General features: G+C 40.8%; 2 protein-coding genes and 1 long non-coding RNA gene across 7 annotated transcripts; 1 reads left to right on the top strand and 2 right to left on the bottom strand.

Annotated features, from left to right (window-relative positions):
• Window positions 1-5: 5 nt before the first annotated feature.
• Window positions 6-5,722, bottom strand: Hsc70-3 (heat shock protein 70 cognate 3). Of its 3 annotated transcripts, none has more exons than XM_017068501.4 (3): window positions 5,481-5,722; window positions 3,382-3,527; window positions 6-2,809 (listed from the first exon to the last, which is right to left on the bottom strand). In XM_017068501.4, the coding sequence occupies exons 2-3, from the start codon at window positions 3,504-3,506 to the stop codon at window positions 967-969; spliced, it is 1,968 nt and encodes a 655-aa protein (XP_016923990.1). In that variant the 5' UTR covers window positions 3,507-3,527; window positions 5,481-5,722; the 3' UTR covers window positions 6-966. The 3 variants fall into 3 exon arrangements, with proteins under 3 accessions (XP_016923990.1, XP_016923987.1, XP_016923989.1); XM_017068498.4 differs by lacking the exon at window positions 5,481-5,722 and adding an exon at window positions 4,816-4,972; XM_017068500.4 differs by lacking the exon at window positions 5,481-5,722 and adding an exon at window positions 3,763-3,905.
• Window positions 5,723-8,297: 2,575 nt separating this feature from the next.
• On the bottom strand, window positions 8,298-18,727 carry LOC108005118 (uncharacterized). 2 transcript variants are annotated; one of them, XM_036821057.3, is made up of 8 exons: window positions 18,599-18,727; window positions 17,368-17,734; window positions 15,926-16,110; window positions 12,852-13,031; window positions 11,050-11,989; window positions 10,276-10,688; window positions 9,850-10,177; window positions 8,298-9,781 (listed from the first exon to the last, which is right to left on the bottom strand). In XM_036821057.3, exons 2-8 carry the CDS (start codon window positions 17,480-17,482, stop codon window positions 9,246-9,248), a joined length of 2,697 nt encoding a protein of 898 aa, XP_036676952.2. In that variant the 5' UTR covers window positions 17,483-17,734; window positions 18,599-18,727; the 3' UTR covers window positions 8,298-9,245. The 2 variants fall into 2 exon arrangements, with proteins under 2 accessions (XP_036676952.2, XP_036676953.2); XM_036821058.3 differs by having other exon boundaries at window positions 18,603-18,621.
• LOC139353375 (uncharacterized) lies at window positions 17,652-18,830 on the top strand. Of its 2 annotated transcripts, none has more exons than XR_011604614.1 (2): window positions 17,652-17,780; window positions 18,539-18,830. It is a non-coding gene; the product is annotated as an uncharacterized lncRNA (long non-coding RNA). The 2 variants fall into 2 exon arrangements; XR_011604613.1 differs by having other exon boundaries at window positions 17,734-18,213.
• Window positions 18,831-18,884: the final 54 nt, after the last annotated feature.

Genomic DNA, 18,884 nt, shown 5'->3' with positions numbered 1-18,884 from the left:
ATAGATTTCTTTTTTCAATTTTTTTTATTTTATTTTTAAATAAATTAGAAAATCCTTCGTAAAATCGAAGAATCCTTTTATAAAGTCTGGCTGATGTTGTGGCCACTGCTTCTTTTTAGTGGTTTTTTCTTGTGATTTTGTGGTTTATCTCTTGCCGTTTGCATTCTCATCGACCTCTTATCCGCACGACCCGCAGCTCCCTGTGCTCTTCTACATCTCTTCAATATAACCCGACTCCCTCGACACATTTCCATTTGGTTTTCGAAAGATTCAAGGTCCATTCCATGTTTGATCTTTCGAAATAGCAATATGCAAATGTGCCAGCGGATCCGATTATTACACGCTTATACATATAACATTTGTCTGTGTTTTGTGTGTTTTTTTTGTTTGTTTGTTGCTTCCGCTTTACATATCCGTAGGCTAACCTATTGATTTGCGACTCCTCGGGGATCGGGGATCTCGGGGCTTACAGTCGTCACAGTTATGTGTATATATATAAAAAAAATTTACAGTTTTACATAATTATGCAGCTAACGTGTGGGAAGTGGGCGGATGGACGCGAGAAATGCGAGGAACACTCGAATAAATCGTTATTACATTTCTCATATTTTTTAGTTGACAAAAAATACTTTAAATTAAAATGTATGAAAAAAAAATATAAAAAAAGGATTGTGTTTTGCTTTGTTTTTTCAAAGGGGGTTTTCTGTTTTGTTTGTTTTGGAAAATGTCTCCTTAAAGGTCGAATGGATGGGCGCGGGGCGGGGGGATAACTGCTGAGGGCTATAAAGTAGTATTATCTGTTGCTGTTGTGGTCTCTGCTATATATTTTCTGCTGTTCTTCTTGTTGTTGTTGTGGCTACTGCGTTTGCAATTAAGTTATAATTGTTTAATCAGTCTGAATTAATTCCAACACTATGATCTCGAATGGATGTGGGCTGGGCTGTGTGTGGGTGTGTAAGGGCCATCTTACAGCTCGTCCTTGAGATCCTCATCGCCGCCCTCTGGTGGAGGAGCACCTCCAGTACCCTGGTACAGCTTGGCGATCACCGGCTGAACGATGGCCTCCAGATCCTTCTTCTGCTTCTTGTACTCCTCGGGATCGGCATCGGGATTCTGCTCCAGCCACTTGATCGACTCATCGATGGCCGACTCCAGCTTGGTCTTCTCCTCGTCTGTCAGCTTGGAGCCCAGCTTGTCCTTGTCGCCGATCTGGTTCTTCAGACTGTACGAGTAAGACTCCAGCTCGTTGCGGGACTCCACACGCTCCTTCAGCTTCTTGTCCTCATCGGCGAACTTCTCGGCATCGCGGATCATGCGATCGATGTCCTCGGGCGTCAGACGGTTCTGGTCGTTGGTGATGACGATCTTTTCCTTGTTGCCGGTACCCTTGTCCTCGGCGCTGACCTGCAGGATGCCGTTGGCGTCGATCTCGAACGAGACCTCAATCTGGGGAATGCCACGGGGTGCTGGGGGAATGCCAGTCAGATCGAACTTGCCCAACAGATGGTTGTCCTTGGTCATGGGACGCTCGCCCTCGTACACCTGAATGGTGACGGTGTGCTGGTTGTCGGAAGCAGTCGAGAACACCTGCGACTTCTTGGTGGGGATGACGGTGTTGCGGGGAATCAGCTTGGTCATCACACCGCCAACGGTCTCAATACCCATGGTCAGTGGGTTCACATCGAGCAACACAATAGCATCGGTATCCTGTTCGCCAGAGAGCACGCCAGCCTGCACAGCAGCACCGTAGGCCACAGCCTCGTCGGGATTGATGCCTCGGGATGGTTCCTTGCCGCCGAAGAAGTCCTTGACCAGCTGCTGCACCTTGGGGATACGAGTGGAGCCACCGACCAGCACAATCTCGTGCACGTCCTTCTTGTTCATGTCGGCATCCTCGAGCACCTTCTGCACTGGCTTCAGGGTGGAACGGAACAGATCCAGGTTCAGCTCCTCGAACTTGGCACGGGTCAGGGTCTCGGAGAAGTCATCGCCCTCGAAGAAGGATTCGATTTCGATGCGCACCTGGTGGGAACCGGACAGAGCACGCTTTGCCTTCTCAACCTCACGACGCAGTTTCTGGACAGCACGGTTATCCTTGCGGATGTCCTTGCCCTTCTTCTTCTTGTACAACTTGATGAAGTGATCCATCACACGCTGATCGAAGTCCTCACCGCCCAAATGGGTGTCACCGTTGGTGGCCACCACCTCGAACACTCCGTTATCGATGGTCAGTAGGGAGACATCGAAGGTGCCGCCGCCCAAATCGAAGACCAGCACGTTCTTCTCGCCCTCCTTCTTGTCCAGACCGTAGGCAATGGCCGCAGCAGTGGGTTCGTTAATGATGCGCATAACCTGCAGACCGGCAATCACACCAGCATCCTTGGTAGCCTGACGCTGGGCATCGTTGAAGTAGGCTGGCACGGTGACGACGGCATGGGTGACCTTCTTGCCCAGATAGGCCTCGGCGGTTTCCTTCATCTTGCCCAGAACCATGGCGGAGATCTCCTCGGGGGCGAAGACCTTGGCGCCCTGCGACGTGTCCACGCTAATGTGGGGCTTCGAGTTCTTCTCGACAACCTTGAAGGGGAAGAACTTGATGTCGTGCTGCACATTGGTGTCGGACCACTCGCGACCGATCAGACGCTTGGCATCGAAGACAGTGTTCTCCGGGTTGGTGGTCAACTGATTCTTGGCGGCATCTCCAATGAGACGCTCACCGTCGGCGGTGAAGGCCACGTAGGAGGGAGTGATGCGGTTGCCCTGATCGTTGGCAATGATCTCAACGCGTCCGTTCTTGTAAACACCAACGCTGCAAAGAGAAATGTTGGGATTAGTAAGGTTTCGTGAATGGAAACTTGTCTGAATACTATTGGGATTTGCTAGATCATTGAATATACGAGTGAAGTGATAGTAAAACTTGAACTTGGACCTTAAGCTACTGGAAAAAATGCTTATATGCGCACGTGGAAGTAAGGGAAGTCAAAGTTTTAAAAGCAGGGCTAAAGGTTTACTAAGTACAAGCTTTAAATTTATTATGAAATTATACTTTTTATAAATAAGGAAGAGGTTTTAAAGGTTTTTTAAGAAGAATCCATTAATCGGATTGTGTTCGGAAATGCCTAGGATTCTTTTGGATATCAGCAACAAGTATTTTTATTTCAGCAGGACAAGTAATACGATTTCTAAGTAGTAACTATTAAGTTAATTATCCTTAGAAACTGGAACTACGATAATATCCATATATCACATTAAGTTCTAGTTCAACCATAGAATTTATGATAGCAGTACATTATATGATCCAGATACGCCAAAGGTTTCACGTGGGACTTATAAAGGGTTTTGGGGTCTAGAACTTTGGGGGCTTTGAAAGACCCTACTTACCAGGAGTACGTGGTGCCCAAATCGATGCCGATCACTGTGCCCAGCTCCTTGTCCTTCTCCTTCTTCTCCTCGCCCAGCGAGAGGCCAACGAAGGCCACGACAGCCAGTAATATGCATAACCTCATATTGAAGATCTCTCAGGAAAACTGCAAATATCAAAGGAATAGGGAAAATTTGAATTAGTTTTGACAATTTCCAAGCTCGGCTTTTTGTACACGTCAACACAATCACACACGCACACTTTTCCTCTCTCTCTCTGAGAGAGAATCACTACTGCTGATGACGTCGGCCAGCTTGTCAACTGTCAACATGCACCGTTAGCTGTGCCACTTTGGCAGCCCAAGCACCCACTTCAAAATCCTATTCTACCAATATCAATACCTTATATTCGGATTCGTAGAGTTACTATATATAGTCCAGATCGGTTAAAGAACACGTCTACTTCAATGGCTAACTGCCCGGCAACTGCTAAGCGCTGTGCTCATCGCTGCTCTGCTCTGCTGACATTGACCGACGTCGACGTCGCCAAAGAGATAGAGAGAGCAGAGCAGAGCGAGAGAGAGCGCAGCGAATTTTGTATACGTGTAACATTTTTCTGGTTCTTTCTCAAGAAGTTAGAGAGAGAGAGGGGGCAGAGTGCTGCCGGCGAGAGAGCGGCCAAATAACTGGTTTTCTTTTGGTTATTTCACGCACTTGGAGAAAGTCCCCCCCTCCCCACTTCTCACCGAAAAGCCGAATTTGCACAGCTGTTTATAGCTTACCCACTCAACTTATTTTTTTGTCTTTTGTTTCTATGCCACACTGACGTGTACTTTTGGCCAGCGGATTTCGCTCTCCAAAGATTTAAGCTCTTGGGCCAAATAAATGACGTGTACCAAGCAGATTGAGCGCTGGCACACAGACACATACACAGATAGCCCTACACCCACTCACACAGACAGCGGCATGCGCAGGCGCTTTTCGCTCCCAAAAAAAAGAAGGAAATATTCATGCGGAAATAACTGTAAATTAACTGTATGAAAAGAGTGCCTCAAATAAATATAAACTTTAACCAATGAAAACTTCTAGAAAGCAAATGAAACCAAGGTTCATTCACCTAATATGCTTATTTGTGTATTAACATTATTATATGTCACGGCCACCACGTCATTGGTGGTCTTTTTTGGAATGCAACTAGAATAAAACTTAAATCGCACGTTTTTATTTATTTTGGGGCACGTGCGGCTGACTTTTTTTATGGAGCAGCCTTTTTTTTGTTCTTTTAGCCCCCTTTTCCTTTGCCAACATGGCGACTACAAAGATTTAAGTGTGTTGGTGGCCCTTTCTGTTCTCCTTTCTTTTCCTGTTCGCGAATATTCTGGTAAAGCAACTGCATTTCGTAGTTATTGCTGCTAATATTGTTACGCTTTGTTTTCTTTTTTAACTGGCACTTACACTTATCGCTGAGCGGCTAAGAATTTTCACTTGGTTTCGATTTAATGTGCTTTCTCGACGCCTCAAACGGAACTGACAGAGCAGTAGAATATGTGGCTGCTGCTTTCTGATTTTTTTGCCGGCGCTTTCTAAGCACGCACACAGTCACACGCTGCGATACGCTCACACGCACACGCTTGCAACTCTGGGCCACGTCAGTGGTGGTTCAGTGTTGGAAAACGGATGTAGGGCAGCAAGTAACCGACTTTTAAAAAAAGTTCTACCTTTAACAATTTAAAAAGATGTTATCTTTATGGTGATGGTGAATACAACAAATGTTTATTATCTAATATTGTATTTTTGCTAACTCATTTCAGCTATTTCTTTTCTCATGTATATAAAAATGAACCAGCTGTTTGGCTTTTGCTTTTAAGAAAACAAACAAATCTGGAACATTCATTTTAGCTAGAAATCATCATTGTCATCAGAAACAAAAGAACTTTTAATTTCTTTTAGCACACACCACAAAAAAAAATGCAAAAATATGTATACACTCATTCAGGGTTTGGTTACTTAGGAACAAAGTAAAATATTTTTAAATATCCTCTGAAGAATTTTCAATTTTTGTGTTAACCATGTACATCATACACATTCAAATATTTAAAACCATTTTCTTGTATACTTACATTTGCTAACTAAAACTATTAAAAAAAATATTCACTTATTTAATTAATTGTCACTTTTTGTCACAGAAGTATAGTCTTTGTTGTTTTTTGGCTTGGTTTTAATTGATCTAATGGGAATGTTAAGTTATTTGTTTATAAGTATTTGCGTTCACAGCGCGTTAAGTTGTTCTTAGTGGAATATGTTTGAATTGAATAAATCGCGTTTCTCTTTTGCTGTGATGTTATTCCTTGTACGTTTGTTTTGAAACTGATTATTCCTATCTGCTCCCCCGGCTATTTATTGCTCCTCGCTCCACGTACCACTGACGTGTCGATGATTTTGCTCTTCTAGAAACATCGATAGGTCTGTGGTTATCGAATAACTCGAAAAAATATCACGTTATAAAGTAAATAGGGGAAATTATAAATGAAAAAGTCGAGTAGAGATACTGAGATGGTATTAATACTTCTAAGATGACTAGTTTATATCATAATTTTGTATCAAGACCCTGTACTTTTTATATTTATACATTTCTTATAATTCTTTTTTAGATTGTTTTTCATTATGTTATGAAAAATAGGGGAAAATATGAATGAAAATATTAAGTAGAGATAATGAGAAGATATTTTAAGTAATAAATACACGTAAGATGATACATTTATATCACATTTTAGTACTAAGACCCTCTATTTTTTATGTTAATATATATTTTGTACTTCTTTTTTGTTTGCTTTTTGACTTTTTGAATAGATTTTGTGTAATATGATTTAATAAAAAAAAGAATTTAATTTATGTATGTATTAATTATAGAAGTGCCAAATATTAAAACTAAAGACTAAACTTAATTTTATATTACAAAACTATCTTTTTAAATGTAGTTCTAATCGATGTTTTTTGAGAATACTCCACCCCTATCTCTGACGTGTCGTAGTACCGCTCACCCAAGGTTTCACTCTCTCCGAGCTTTTCACTATTTGTTTACCCAAACATTTTGGGAGAGAAGAGCTGGTTTGGCCTTCTTTTTTGGTGTTTGTCTGATGCAAACATGGGTTTTCTTCAAGTAAGGCGACCACTGACGTGTACGTTGCCCCAGGTTTACCGTTAAGATACCAGCTGGCTCTGGGTGTTTGCCGTATCTTGAGTGGGGCGTACTTATTGACATATTTTGATGACTTAATTATTTTGAAGATTTTGCAATAAAAAAATATTAATATAAATATATTAAACAAATATTAAAATTGCCAATGAACGTTTTTTTCATTCAAGCAGCTGTTTTAATTTTAAAGGAACAAAGAATCCATACAAAATATATGTATGTTGTCAAAAATCTAAAAATATCTTAATTACACGGACTACATTTTATTTTTGGGCTATGAACAATTTACAGTTTTAAAATTATGCAATTCATTTAATTTAATAAGAATAATAAATATAGTTTACCATACACATCATTACTTGTTTAGGCTTTTTCAAAATAATGTTATTTAATAGAAAATAACAAACTATCAAAACATACATATACTTTAAGTATATACATGTAAATTATCTGCTTAAGTAAATTTAAATGGTCAATCTTAAATTTGAGTATCACCTTTGATATAATAAAATAGTTAATAATCAGCTAAGAAATATATCTTAGTATGGACCTAAAAAAAATTATTGATCTTGTTTAAAATATTTATCCGCCCGTTTCAAAAATATCCGCTCTTTATATTAATTTAAAAAAATGTTTTTTAACTCTGTTTTTTGAAAATTGTATATTGTTGAATAAGTTTAATTACATATTATATTTAAACCTTGATCAGTCCATAATTTTTCGAATGCCGCCAATAAAAAACGAAGTTATCTTTTCCTAGAAACCCACTTATATTACAATGTTTGACTCATATTCTCCTGAAATGACAAAGATTATGAAATTTTGTTACAACTATTAATGGATTGTCTACATAGAACGCACGCATACATGGTACACCCAAAAATTTGTAAACTTTTCGCAAACCTTCATTTGAGACTAAGATTTTACCCACATTGTATGCGTAGAAAATAGGTCATGACTCATGATATTTAGGTTAATCCAAAATATACAAAAATGCGCTGCCCAAAAGTCCACGTGTATCTAGCAGTTTCCGGGCATTTCGGGGATCTTCTTTGCAAATGGTATATGCATTTCATTAATCAATGAACTGCCGATAAGACTGATTCCATAGTATACATAGCGAGTTCTTAAACCGTCCAGCAAGGCAGCTTATCAGCTCGCATCCGCCCGAGAATTAAAAAACGCCCAGTGTTTCTTTGGTTTTTTTTCGACTTTTGTAATGACACTCAATCAATATCAATATATTTTTTTTTTCATAACAATACATAATAGCATGTAATAATCATTTTTTATCATTCCCCCGCTCAGCGCCCCATCGATATCGTATCGTACTTTACATTATAAAAGTGTATGCTGACCAAATTTTGGTGTGGAAGTCAACCAAAATCGTTTTCTTTTCTGTCGCAGATTGTGCAGGAAAAACTATGGACAAGTTGTACTCTAAGCAACACATTCAGTAATCTCTATTCGGTAATTTCGATATCTATAAAAACAAGAATGAAAAAAAAAAGATGATATAAACTAGGTTCTCTATGGCGAATTTGCTACATTCGGATTATTGATAATGAAAATGATGCGACGTGGTCAAAGAATGGGCCACATCATCTGCTTTCCACAATATTTAAAGCTCAACGACATATAAAAATCAATTGCTTTACAATGCTGCCGTCTTTTTGTTTCAGTGTTTTTGTTTGGTCAAAAGTTTGTGGCTATTTGAAAATGAAGAAAAATCGCTGAGATGTACATTTATATATATATATATAAAAAATCGGAGCGTAAAGAAAAGCACATCGAAAAACGATTAATAGTTAATAGTTGTATAAGAGTATAGTTACAGTTGTTTGTTGGTTTCTTTTTTTTTTGTTTTTGGGCAAAAGAGTGCACAAAAATGGTTTGCTTTCTCGTATATAATATATAAAGTTGCTTTAAATTGAATTTGTATGCTTGGTTTTCCTTCGCTAGTTGCTGAAACACTTGAGTTGCATAGATCCGATTTGAGTGTTTTTGGTTTTTTTGTTCTTTTGTGAGAGAGTTTGGTCCGAAACTGCGACACGAAGTGAGCTATTCTATGGATACGCATGCAGGCTCTACGGCACCTTTCCGATCTTAGGATCATCTGCTAGTTAACAATATCAACAAAGGGCAAGCTGATTTTACATTTAAGTGGGTCGATTTGTATTTTATGCAAACTGAAAAATGTTGGGACAGAAAGTAAAGTCTGTATAATATTTGGCAGTTGGTCTTGTGAAAATTCTGCATGCACATAAGATGAATGGAATATGTGAACAAATTTATGAAGACGTTTGATTATTAAAAAAAAAATTGCAATTAGAAAATTAATTTTATGTTTCCCATTTACAACAGGCAAACGGTTATTGTGTTGGAAGCATTACAAAATAATGAATATTTTGACTCTTATTATGTAGATGCTTAGTTTTGAAAACCAACTGGCTCGCAATTATCCAAAGTTTACTTTCTGACGATGCGATTCTTTGTCAAACCGAATAGGGACCCATCCATTATACATATATCTGTGTATATATAGTGGTGTATATATATATATATTCTGTGTTCTGCTTGGTGCGGTGGCAGCAAATTGTTTCATCATTTTCCTCCTCCTCATCATCATCCTTATCCTTATTTTTATCCCCGTTCTCATCCTCATCCTCCTTTACCCTGCGTGGGGCTCCTACTCGTGCCTCACTCCACAAATGGACAGGAACGTACTGAAGTTGTGCAGGCTGCAGGCGGGCAGCACTGTGTAGACAATGGCGGCCGTATCCTGGCACTTGAGACGGAAATCGTGCAGTGCCTGGAGCAGTACATCTGTTGCCGGAGCGGCATTCACTTGGTAGAACAACTTCAGGTGGATTGCCGGCACTGGTTGCTGCTGATCCCCGCCAGCGCCGCCTGGTTGCGTCGGCGTGGCAGGTGGTGTTGCCGAATTCGACGGTTGCTGCTGCGGCTGCTTCTTGGCCAGCGGATAGTCCTTCAGCAGACGATTCACCACATAGGTCAGAATCTCGTCCAGATGCTCGGCACTAACCGATTGCGCCAGACGGCAGTGGTTGCCCAGGATGTCGTCGCTCAGCTGGGTCAGTTGGGTGGTGGACGAGGCCAGCCCGGTGGACACGTAGCACACAATGGCCGCACAGTTGTTCTCGTAGTTCCAGCGACGACGTATCGAAATGGTGTAGTCACCCACCGAACAGCCAGTCTCCTCGTCTGCGAAACAGATTAACAAATAGTGATTCGATTTGGAGATTGAAGTGATTCCGCTTTGCTGGCCTTACAGTCGAATCGATCGTTGTGGGTGTGCGCCCACACCTGCCATTCCACCAGGGCCTCCCGCGGCAACGCCGGCAGCACTATGTAGTCCATGATGGCATTGGTGGTGCGACGCTCCCACTGGCGACGTGCCTCCGCGATGAAGGCCGGATGGGTCACAAAGCAGATGCCGTGCACCACATCTCGCAGCTGGCCGTGTGCGTTCATCGCCTTGGCAATGCGACTGATGTGGCGCAAGGTGAGCTTGCACTGCGGACGGATGCCGCCCTCGATGATTGTCATGCTGCCGGGCACCAGGGCGATCTGGCCGGAGATGTAGGTGATGTCGCCAATCTGAAAGGGATTTGGCTATAAGTCTCGGCTTTTTAAATGCGATAGATCAATGTAGCAAATGGGATCTTGTGATCTCTATATGTACTGGATAGTCTCACCCTGGTGGACTGACTATATGGACCAATGTTGGCCGGTGCCCAGTGCGAGATGCCCTGTACATGCATCGTGTTCCGACGCCCGTTGAGCAGCGCCGCTGCTGTCTCCTCGCCCTCGCGATCCCGCTCCTCGGCACTGGATATCGCACCGGCCACTGGCTGACGGTAGGCGATGGCCTCCATCACCACATGGCAGCCGTCGGGCAGTGGACACTCGACGCAGACGCGCGTCGGTGGATTATGGAAGTCGAAGGCGCGATGGTAGACCCGATTCAGCGCCGGATACTCGCCAATCGAGCGCACGTAGAGCGTGACATAGCACAGATCCTGCAGATCGTAGCCCTTGGCGTGGCACATGTCGCGCAGCGTGTCCAGAGCCTGCTCCATTCCCTGCTCCATGCCCTCCGATCCGGAGCCTATGATAGGATTAAGCAAAGGGTTAACAATCATGTTGTAGTGGAAAAAAGATAAAGCAAAGTGGTCACTTGAAAAAAGCTAGCCTAATTAGTTACTAGTTAATGCAAACAAAGTATTGTTACTGATTTAAATAATATAAGTATTAACGTAGGTTTAGTTGAAGTGAAATATTAGTTTTTATAAGCCTAAGTTGATTTTAGATTGCTTATATTAAAACATATATAAATAACACCCAACAAGTTCGACAAAAGTATGTGACTGTTAATACAAAAATCAAATTAGTTATCTTTCTAAGCTCTAGTGACCACCGTGCTCTTCGGAAGTGATAGTATAGAGATGCAATAGAGACTCTTTGGATACCCTGTATGCCCGCCAGCCACATCCAGCCCTTGGCATTGATGGCCGCTCTGGCCTCGTTGGCCAGTGGACGGAATTCCCGCTCGTACTTCAGCGGACTGGGCGGCTGTGTGATGGCCGAAGTGGTTGCTCCTCCCACTCCTATTCCTCCAGCTCCGCCCGGATGACAGCAGGTATTGGCGCTGAGCCCAAGCGAGGAGATGGCCAGCGACAGCGAGCCGCACACGGCGGCCGTGCTGCTGCCTAGCCCATGGCCACCGCCGTGGCTCTGTGAGCTGGCCAGGCTGCTCAGGCCATCGGCGGTGGTGGCCAGCAGCATGGACGCACAGGCTGAGGTGGAACAGATTGGCGGTCCACCCAGCCCACCGCCCAGGATCGTGGTTGCCGCCGCCGCCGCTGTGGGCTCGTCGACGCTGGCGCTCTTCGTGACAATGGGTATCGGCGAGGAGGCGGTGGCGGCCAGATGGCGGCCAAAGGAGTTGCTGCGCGAGATCAGCTCACTTTGGCTGAGCGATTCGCGCAGCCTTGTCTCCTTCTCGATCAGCTCCAGCTCCGTTTCGCTAAAGTCCGGATCGCTGAGGTCGCTGTACGTCGATTCGTTCAGATCGCTAATATAGTCGAGTGAACGCTTCACGAACACAACCTCGCCGCAGCCGCCGCCGCCGCTGGCCGCGCCCGCCGCCTCCTTTGGCTGCAGCGTCAGTTTGGTGAAATTGATGTAGCCCACCGGGCAGATGGGATCGGCACTGCTGATGATCGTCTGGATGTCCTCGACAACGATGCGCTGCCGGAAGAGCGGGCAGTCCAAGGTGAATGTCTCATATTCGCCACCCTCGCCGCACACATTCAGTCCATACTTGTCGCGCATCTTCAGCAGGTGCGGCTGCATGTCGCGCAGCGACTTGCCCAGGTGACGATCCGGCACGAGGCCCAGGGCAGCCACCTGTGTCCGGGATATCGGGGGAGATGGAGGCGCCATGGATGGTTAAGCGGGGGAATATTGCGACACGAAACACCTTCGATGGAGGGCAGATTTACAATGCTTTGGGTATTCTATACTATCCTTTCATATTGATATTCCACTTTCTAAGGGTATCCTATTCTATTCTTCCTTCCTGATAGTATAACTTAATTTTTCTAATTGATTTACCATTTCCCATCTCTTTGTTCACAATATTTTCCACTTTACCAAGACTAAAAATAAATTTAAATGGTATATTAAGTAACAAATGGCTCATTTCACCTCCTATTTTTGTGCTGTTCTACATATACATTAATGTGTTATAGTATTCAATATTAAGTACCCACATTTCTTTCATTCTAGCCTACATTATAAAATGATTTCTTCACTTAGCCAGGCCCCTCTTATACGCACATAATATTTTGAGAACTCAACTTACCCTATTTCTTTTTACTAAGTTGTTACTATGCTGTTAATTTTGCGTACAATACATGTTGAAGATACAAATTGATGGACAAACAGTAAATAATTTAATTTTACAGACATTGCATATGGCAAATGAAGTGGAATTCAGGTGAAATAGATCATTTTCAGCTGAGCAACTCGAGCGTTTGTTTACATGGGCTAAATTTAGCACGAATGACAACTCAGCTGAGGAAATGGAATTGGATTCGATACGATTATGAAACCGACAGATGTCAGGTTTATCTAATAATATATAGGTCCTCAGAAACTGATTGCTAAAGTTCCTAAACGTTTCCTTATAAATTTGCCAACCAACGAAGGTGTTTGTTTTCTTTCTTTTTTTTTTTGAGGAATCCGAGTGTGTCGACTCATTCAATACCTTAATGATGATGGCGTGCACCTGGCAGTCGATCATCTCCTGCAGCAATTCAGTCTGATCTCTCCTCCACAAGTAGGCCAGGGATATCAGGTTCAGGCGGCTGCACACGTTCTCCACACGCACGCGCTGGTAATCCGACAGGATGGCGCCCACGGCCACCGCATCCACCTGAAGTTCGTGCTGTCAATGGAGGCAAATTAAATGGATAAATTAGTATTATTATTATACATTCAGATACAAATTTAAGTGAATTTAAAGAGCAATTCTGAGACCTTAAAATAAAATAAGGAATGATATTAATATATAAGACAACTATAGATATTTTCACAGTACTGCATAGTTCTTAGATCTCAACATGTATCAAACAACAGAAAATATAATAACAATATTAAAGTTCGAAAATAAAATGTGTACAATATGTTCTGAAGACCATGAAGATAACCCACTTATATTTTGTAGAAGTAGTTTTATTTATATTATAGTAAGATATAAGAAATATATAGGTTTGTTTACAATACCAAAGCGATAAGTAATTTCTAAGTGTTTCAGGAACTGCATTGTTCTTAGATCTTAACCTTTATCAAACCCCAGAAAATATAATAACGATAATAAAATTTAAAAAAAAGACAATAATAATAAAAAGTAATCTGAAAAGATAACTCACCTTTATTTTATACATTATTTTTAAATTACTAACTCAAGGCCCTCCTTAATTTAGTCTTAGTTTTGTAAAATGTATATTTAATAAATAAACAAATAGATCTTAACTTTCATTACCCAAAAATATAATTACTTTCTTATCAACTTTTTCAACGTTAAAGAAATTAAGCTGCTTAGAAACCCGAAACACTAATGCATAAGACCCATTGGGTTAAGTATAGAACCCAATTTCTCCTCGAAAAACAAGCCCCCGGGTGAGTTCTTATAAATGGGATTTTCCGAATGTAATTAATTTCCTATCAGCTCAAAGCAGATCAAATTGTAATGTAAGCGACGAGTAAAAATAAAGCGAAAATTATAATAAAAAAAGGGAAGGCATTTCGCGATATCAGCTAAAGGAATGCAAAAATGTAATTACAGTTTGAGAGCCCTGATAGTGATAGCCGGTTATTAATGCCCGATGGCTGCAAAACTGTAATCATCATCATAAGTTCTCCTTGGCAGGTTCAATTTCTTTATGTACCGAAGGGTAAATAAACAATTTGTGCGATTACCTACACTCCTACTCGTATTGTTATTGTTTTGGTTTTCGGTTTCGGGCTTTCGCTGCGGTTTTGTGCTGCAATTTGTTTGTATTTAGTCGTATTTTATTCAACCCGGTCGATTCACGTGCACGGCAACAGTTTCGGTCCCGTCTCGATTGGTCGGGCATCGCGATAAGATTACCGCCCGGCGACTTCCCATCGCAAATGGATGTGGCTGTAGATGTGCCACCCAATTACGGAGCGGTTTGTGGTTGCAGTTTGCAATCTGAGCTGCAGTTGATTGATGAGGAGCGAGTGGATGAGTGGGCACGAGTAAAAGTTATAAAAGTCCAAGGACGCGGCACAACAAGCGCGGATACAATCCCTGATCTGATAGCTCTGCTAACCCTTCACACAGCGCAAAATAATATCGTACTCTTTAATAATATGGGTTAAGTCAAAAATAGTTCACAGCTATGAACTTAAGTTTGAGTTTTCATGATAAAAAGTGATAAAAATTACTTAAAACCAATTTATATTCAGATTTATCCAAAAACTCTTTGTTAAAAGCTATTATTAATGATCCTTAAACCCTCTGAAACTCTACACACTTGGGTTTGCTTTATCATGTCTAGGGAAGAGGCTATTTATTCTGTCTAAGTAAACCCATACAAACAGTAAAAACCTTTTTCACCACAGTGCTATATGATATAACTATATCTGATAACGATCATTGGCGATTTTAGGAAAATAAGCAGGATTGCGAGGAGGCATAAACAAGTAATTCGAATTAATGTCAATAGTAATGGCTAATGAGGTAAACAAATGAAACTTATACGATTAAATTTTATTCTAGACTACTCAGGTAGCCCCATTAAAATAAACATATTAAACCCTATGGATCGTATTATTTTCTGTTTAGCTTGAGACTTTTAAAAGGGGTTTGGGGACTTGTTTATTTGAAATTGAAGACATACAATAGCAATAGCATTTGCACTCGATTTCCTGTGGATTCCTGTTATTAGAATAAACATATGGAACCCTATAGACGGTATTATCTTTTTCTTTAAATTGAGACTTTTAATGGGTATTTGGGTGCTTGTTTCTTTGATACCATAGCAACAGCAGTCGATTTCATTATAATAAACATTTCGAACCCTTTAGCTGGTATTTTTTTTGTTTAATTTGAGACTTTAAAGGGGTACTTAGCAATTTGTTTCTTTGAATTTGGAGGCATACAATAACAACTGCAGTCGATTTCCCCAGGTTTCAGATTATTAGAACAAACATAACGATCCCTATAGACGGTATTATGTTCTCTGTTTATTTAAAGACTTTTAAAGGGTATTTCATAACTTGGTTCTTTGAGCTTAAAGGCATACGATAGCAATTGCCGTTGATTTCATTAGAATAAACATATCGAACCCTATAGATGGTATTACTTTCTCAGTTTAAGTTGAGACTTTTAAAGGGTATTTGGTAACTTCGCTCTTTGAATTTAAAGGCATACGATAGCAATTGCCGTTGATATTAGAATAAACATATCGACCCCTATAGATAGTATTACTTTCTTTGTTTAGTTTGAGTTTGAAGGCATACTGTTGCAGTTGCCGTTGATTTCATGGGAATAATCAAATCGAATCCTATAGATGGTATTATTTTCTAGGTTTCTTATAGTTAGAATAAATATATTGAACCCTATTAGCCGGTATTATTTTCTCTGTTCAACTTGAGACTTTTAAAGGGTATTTGGGAGCTCGTTTCCTTGAATTTGTAGGCATACGATAGCAATGGCAATTGCAGTCGATTTCCCCAGGTTTCTTATCACCAAGTTTAATCTAAGATTGAGGGTTGGAAAGGGGGCAGAGCAATCATTAAGCAATCAATCACCTTGCATGTCTCCAGCAGACTATATAGATCCTCGACCTCGTCGTCATCGGTGGGCACGTACTGCTTGCCGGTCTGGGTGCTCTTGCCCTTGGTTTCGCGCCGGTAGAGCGGCAATCCCATGGCGCTGGCCAGAATCTCGATGCCCATGTGGCCGACCGTCTGGTACATAAAGCTGTCCAGTTCGTCTGGAAAGTAACAATTTAGAGTCAGCGGCGGGAGATCAAATGGCTGCGGGTACAACGCGAATCGGTGGTAAATGATTGCGCAAATAATAATAAGGCATTAATAATAACACGCTCGAATCTGCCTATCTATACATTTTAAAGACTATTTCCCAGATTTTTCGATTGGCTTTTTGAAAAACTTTATTTTAAAGCTTTATTATTAAGGTTCAAATGGAATGTGACAGGCTGAAAATTGTTTGTCACACTTTAATTGAATTTTAAATAGGGCCCCCTAAGTGGTAAATAGTTACTATACGATTTATTTTTATGCATTGCTTCAAAAGTTTGAGTTAACTGGGTTAAAATCAAATTGATTTCGAAATGAACTTTACAACATTTAAGGTCAGACAGATACTAACAACAAACTTTCCAAACGTGATTAAAAACCTATTAGGTTTTATTTAGTACAACACGACGAAATGTTTTATAAAATTGCTATAGGAATTATCTGGAAAAATCATATTTCTTTGTTTTATTAAAAGATAATCCCTTTTTTGTAATATATGTATCTTAAAGCTGTCTTGGAAAGTAAAGGATTCCTTTAATTTTCTTTGTATATGAGGATAAGTCAATGAAATTCAGAAAGGTCTCTGTTCTTTTGGCTTGAAATAGTGGATAGTATAGTTATGTGCCTTTTGGTCGGTCATAAACCTTAGAAACTGTAGATAAGGAAGGACTGCATATACATTGACTACCTATATGCTATCCTATGGTTTGATATGATCGAACCTATGTAAAATCTTTTTGCCTTGAAATGGTTGGTACTATAGTTACATTTAGATGTGCTTTTTGTCGATCATATACAAATCTTAGAAAATTGAAATGTGGAAGGACTGCATATATTGAGTACCTATGTATGTATATCCATTGGTTTTGATATGATAGAACCTAAGTAAAATATTCTTTTGCCTTGAAATGATTAATATCAAACCTAAATAAAATATTATTTTGCCTTGAAATGATAGTTATGATAGATATGTATGTGCTTTTTAATCTATCATAAAACTTGGAAAATTGAAAGATGGCATGGATCCTATATCCTTTCTTTTGATATGATTGAACCTATGTAAATTTTCTTTGGATAGCCAGCATTGGTACTATATTTATGGGCTTTTTGGTCTATCAAAGAGCTTATAAAATTGAAATATGACATGGTTCCTATATCCTTTGGTTTGATATGATCGCACCTTTATAGTTTCCAGACCTTTAAGCACTCACCTCTGTCCTTGGGATGCAAATTGGCCAGGGCGACGATTTCGTGGCCCTCGGCGACGCACTGCATCATGTTGTAGCAGCTGTCCTTGCCGCCGCTGACCATGGCCACCACCCGCATCTTGCTGGCGATTTTCGTCTCGATTTCGCTCAGTGTAGTGGGAAGTGCTAGTGTGATGATGCTGCCTGCTGCCTTCTGCTGCTGCCTCTGCCCCTCTTTTATCTTTAGCTTTATTTTTGGCTTAGTTTGTGCTGCTCGTTAGTCTCGAAGTGCGTGCTCATTTGGTCTGCTTTTGTTGACTAGACTGATTTGCCGTGTCTTTTGGTTTGTTTCTCTGTTATTCTCTCTTTTTCCGCCGCCTCCGCTCCTGTGCTGCAAAAAGGGGAAAGCAAGAAAAGTGGAAAATAACAAATAGAAGGTAAAGGTAAATTGCCTGATTAAAAAGCTTTCAAACTGTAAGAGTGAACCGTGTGTAATTGTTTTAAAACCGTAAGTGCTTGTTGCTCTCGGAAAATTGAATTAAAGCTGGGAAAATACCAGCACACACAAACACGCACAGACATGCAGCGATCTGATTGCATTACCCACTATCACAGGACCTCTTTTGCTCATCCTTTCTTTCTCCCCCCTTTTCTAATTGCAAAATTGCACGAAGGTCACAGCACCACACACACACACACATACGTGCAGCTTTTCATTTTGCCTGCATTTGTTTAAAGCAGATTATTTAAACATGTATAAATCTTCGTTTTATAAATAAATCGAATTCGTTGCGCCGGCAGAAGAAGCGCGTGCAACAATAACAACAAACATGCGGACCAGCAAAACAACAAAGCGCAAAGAAAACGAAAGTAAGGCGCAAGGAAATTAAGGAGAAAAAAAAATAAATGAAAGAGTGTATTATACGCAGACACTGGCACCCACACACACACACGCACACAGATTTGACCCAAATATAATATTTTCAACATATAACATTTTCATTTCCATTTTTCTTCTCCTTTTTCTTTTTGGATGAACTCACTCTGGATACCAAAACACAACCTACCACACACACGCGGGCACACACACACGCACACACACTGGCGCAACCGCAACAAAACACACACTTTGCGAATTTCGAAAAACAACAAACACAATGTGCCGTTGTGGCTTTGGATTGCAAAAATATTGCAGGGCAGGATTAGATGGGTCCTGGAACTACAAACAGATCACGGACGGATGCGGATCGCTTACCAACCCAGCTGGCCGAGCTTTATAATTGTTGTGCGACAGAACTAATGGCAAAAAACTTATTTCTTTTGCCGCTAATGCAGCGCCAGTGTTGCCAGATGGCGTTGCTCTGAATATGCCCAGGCCTAGGGCAATAACATACTAAAAAATACTGACACATGAAAAGCTCAAAATCTTAGGTTATAAAAAAATAGTACAAATGAAATGAATAAATGTTTGTTTCAACTCTTTTAAACTTTCATTGTCATTGACATTATTCTGTCAAGATCTCTTAAAGTAAAATTCAAAT

The sequence above is a fragment of the Drosophila suzukii genome, chromosome X, assembly GCF_043229965.1.
Source record: "Drosophila suzukii chromosome X, CBGP_Dsuzu_IsoJpt1.0, whole genome shotgun sequence".
Classification (NCBI taxonomy): Eukaryota; Metazoa; Arthropoda; class Insecta; order Diptera; family Drosophilidae; genus Drosophila; species Drosophila suzukii.
Note: the sequence above shows the minus strand (reverse complement) of the source record. Positions and strands in the feature narration are given on the sequence as shown.

Excerpts from the sequence above, each read along its gene's own strand:
- Hsc70-3 (XM_017068501.4), bottom strand. The coding sequence starts at position 3,506 with ATGAGGTTATGCATATTACTGGCTGTCGTGGCCTTCGTTGGCCTCTCG. Across the intron at positions 2,810-3,381 it reads TTGGGCACCACGTACTCCTG|CGTTGGTGTTTACAAGAACG; the intron begins GTAAGTAGGGTC and ends TTCTCTTTGCAG.
- LOC108005118 (XM_036821057.3), bottom strand. The coding sequence starts at position 17,482 with ATGCGGGTGGTGGCCATGGTCAGCGGCGGCAAGGACAGCTGCTACAAC. Across the intron at positions 11,990-12,851 it reads TGCACGCCATCATCATTAAG|GTGGCTGCCCTGGGCCTCGT; the intron begins GTATTGAATGAG and ends TCCCGGACACAG. Across the intron at positions 10,689-11,049 it reads GTGGCTGGCGGGCATACAGG|GCTCCGGATCGGAGGGCATG; the intron begins GTATCCAAAGAG and ends ATCCTATCATAG.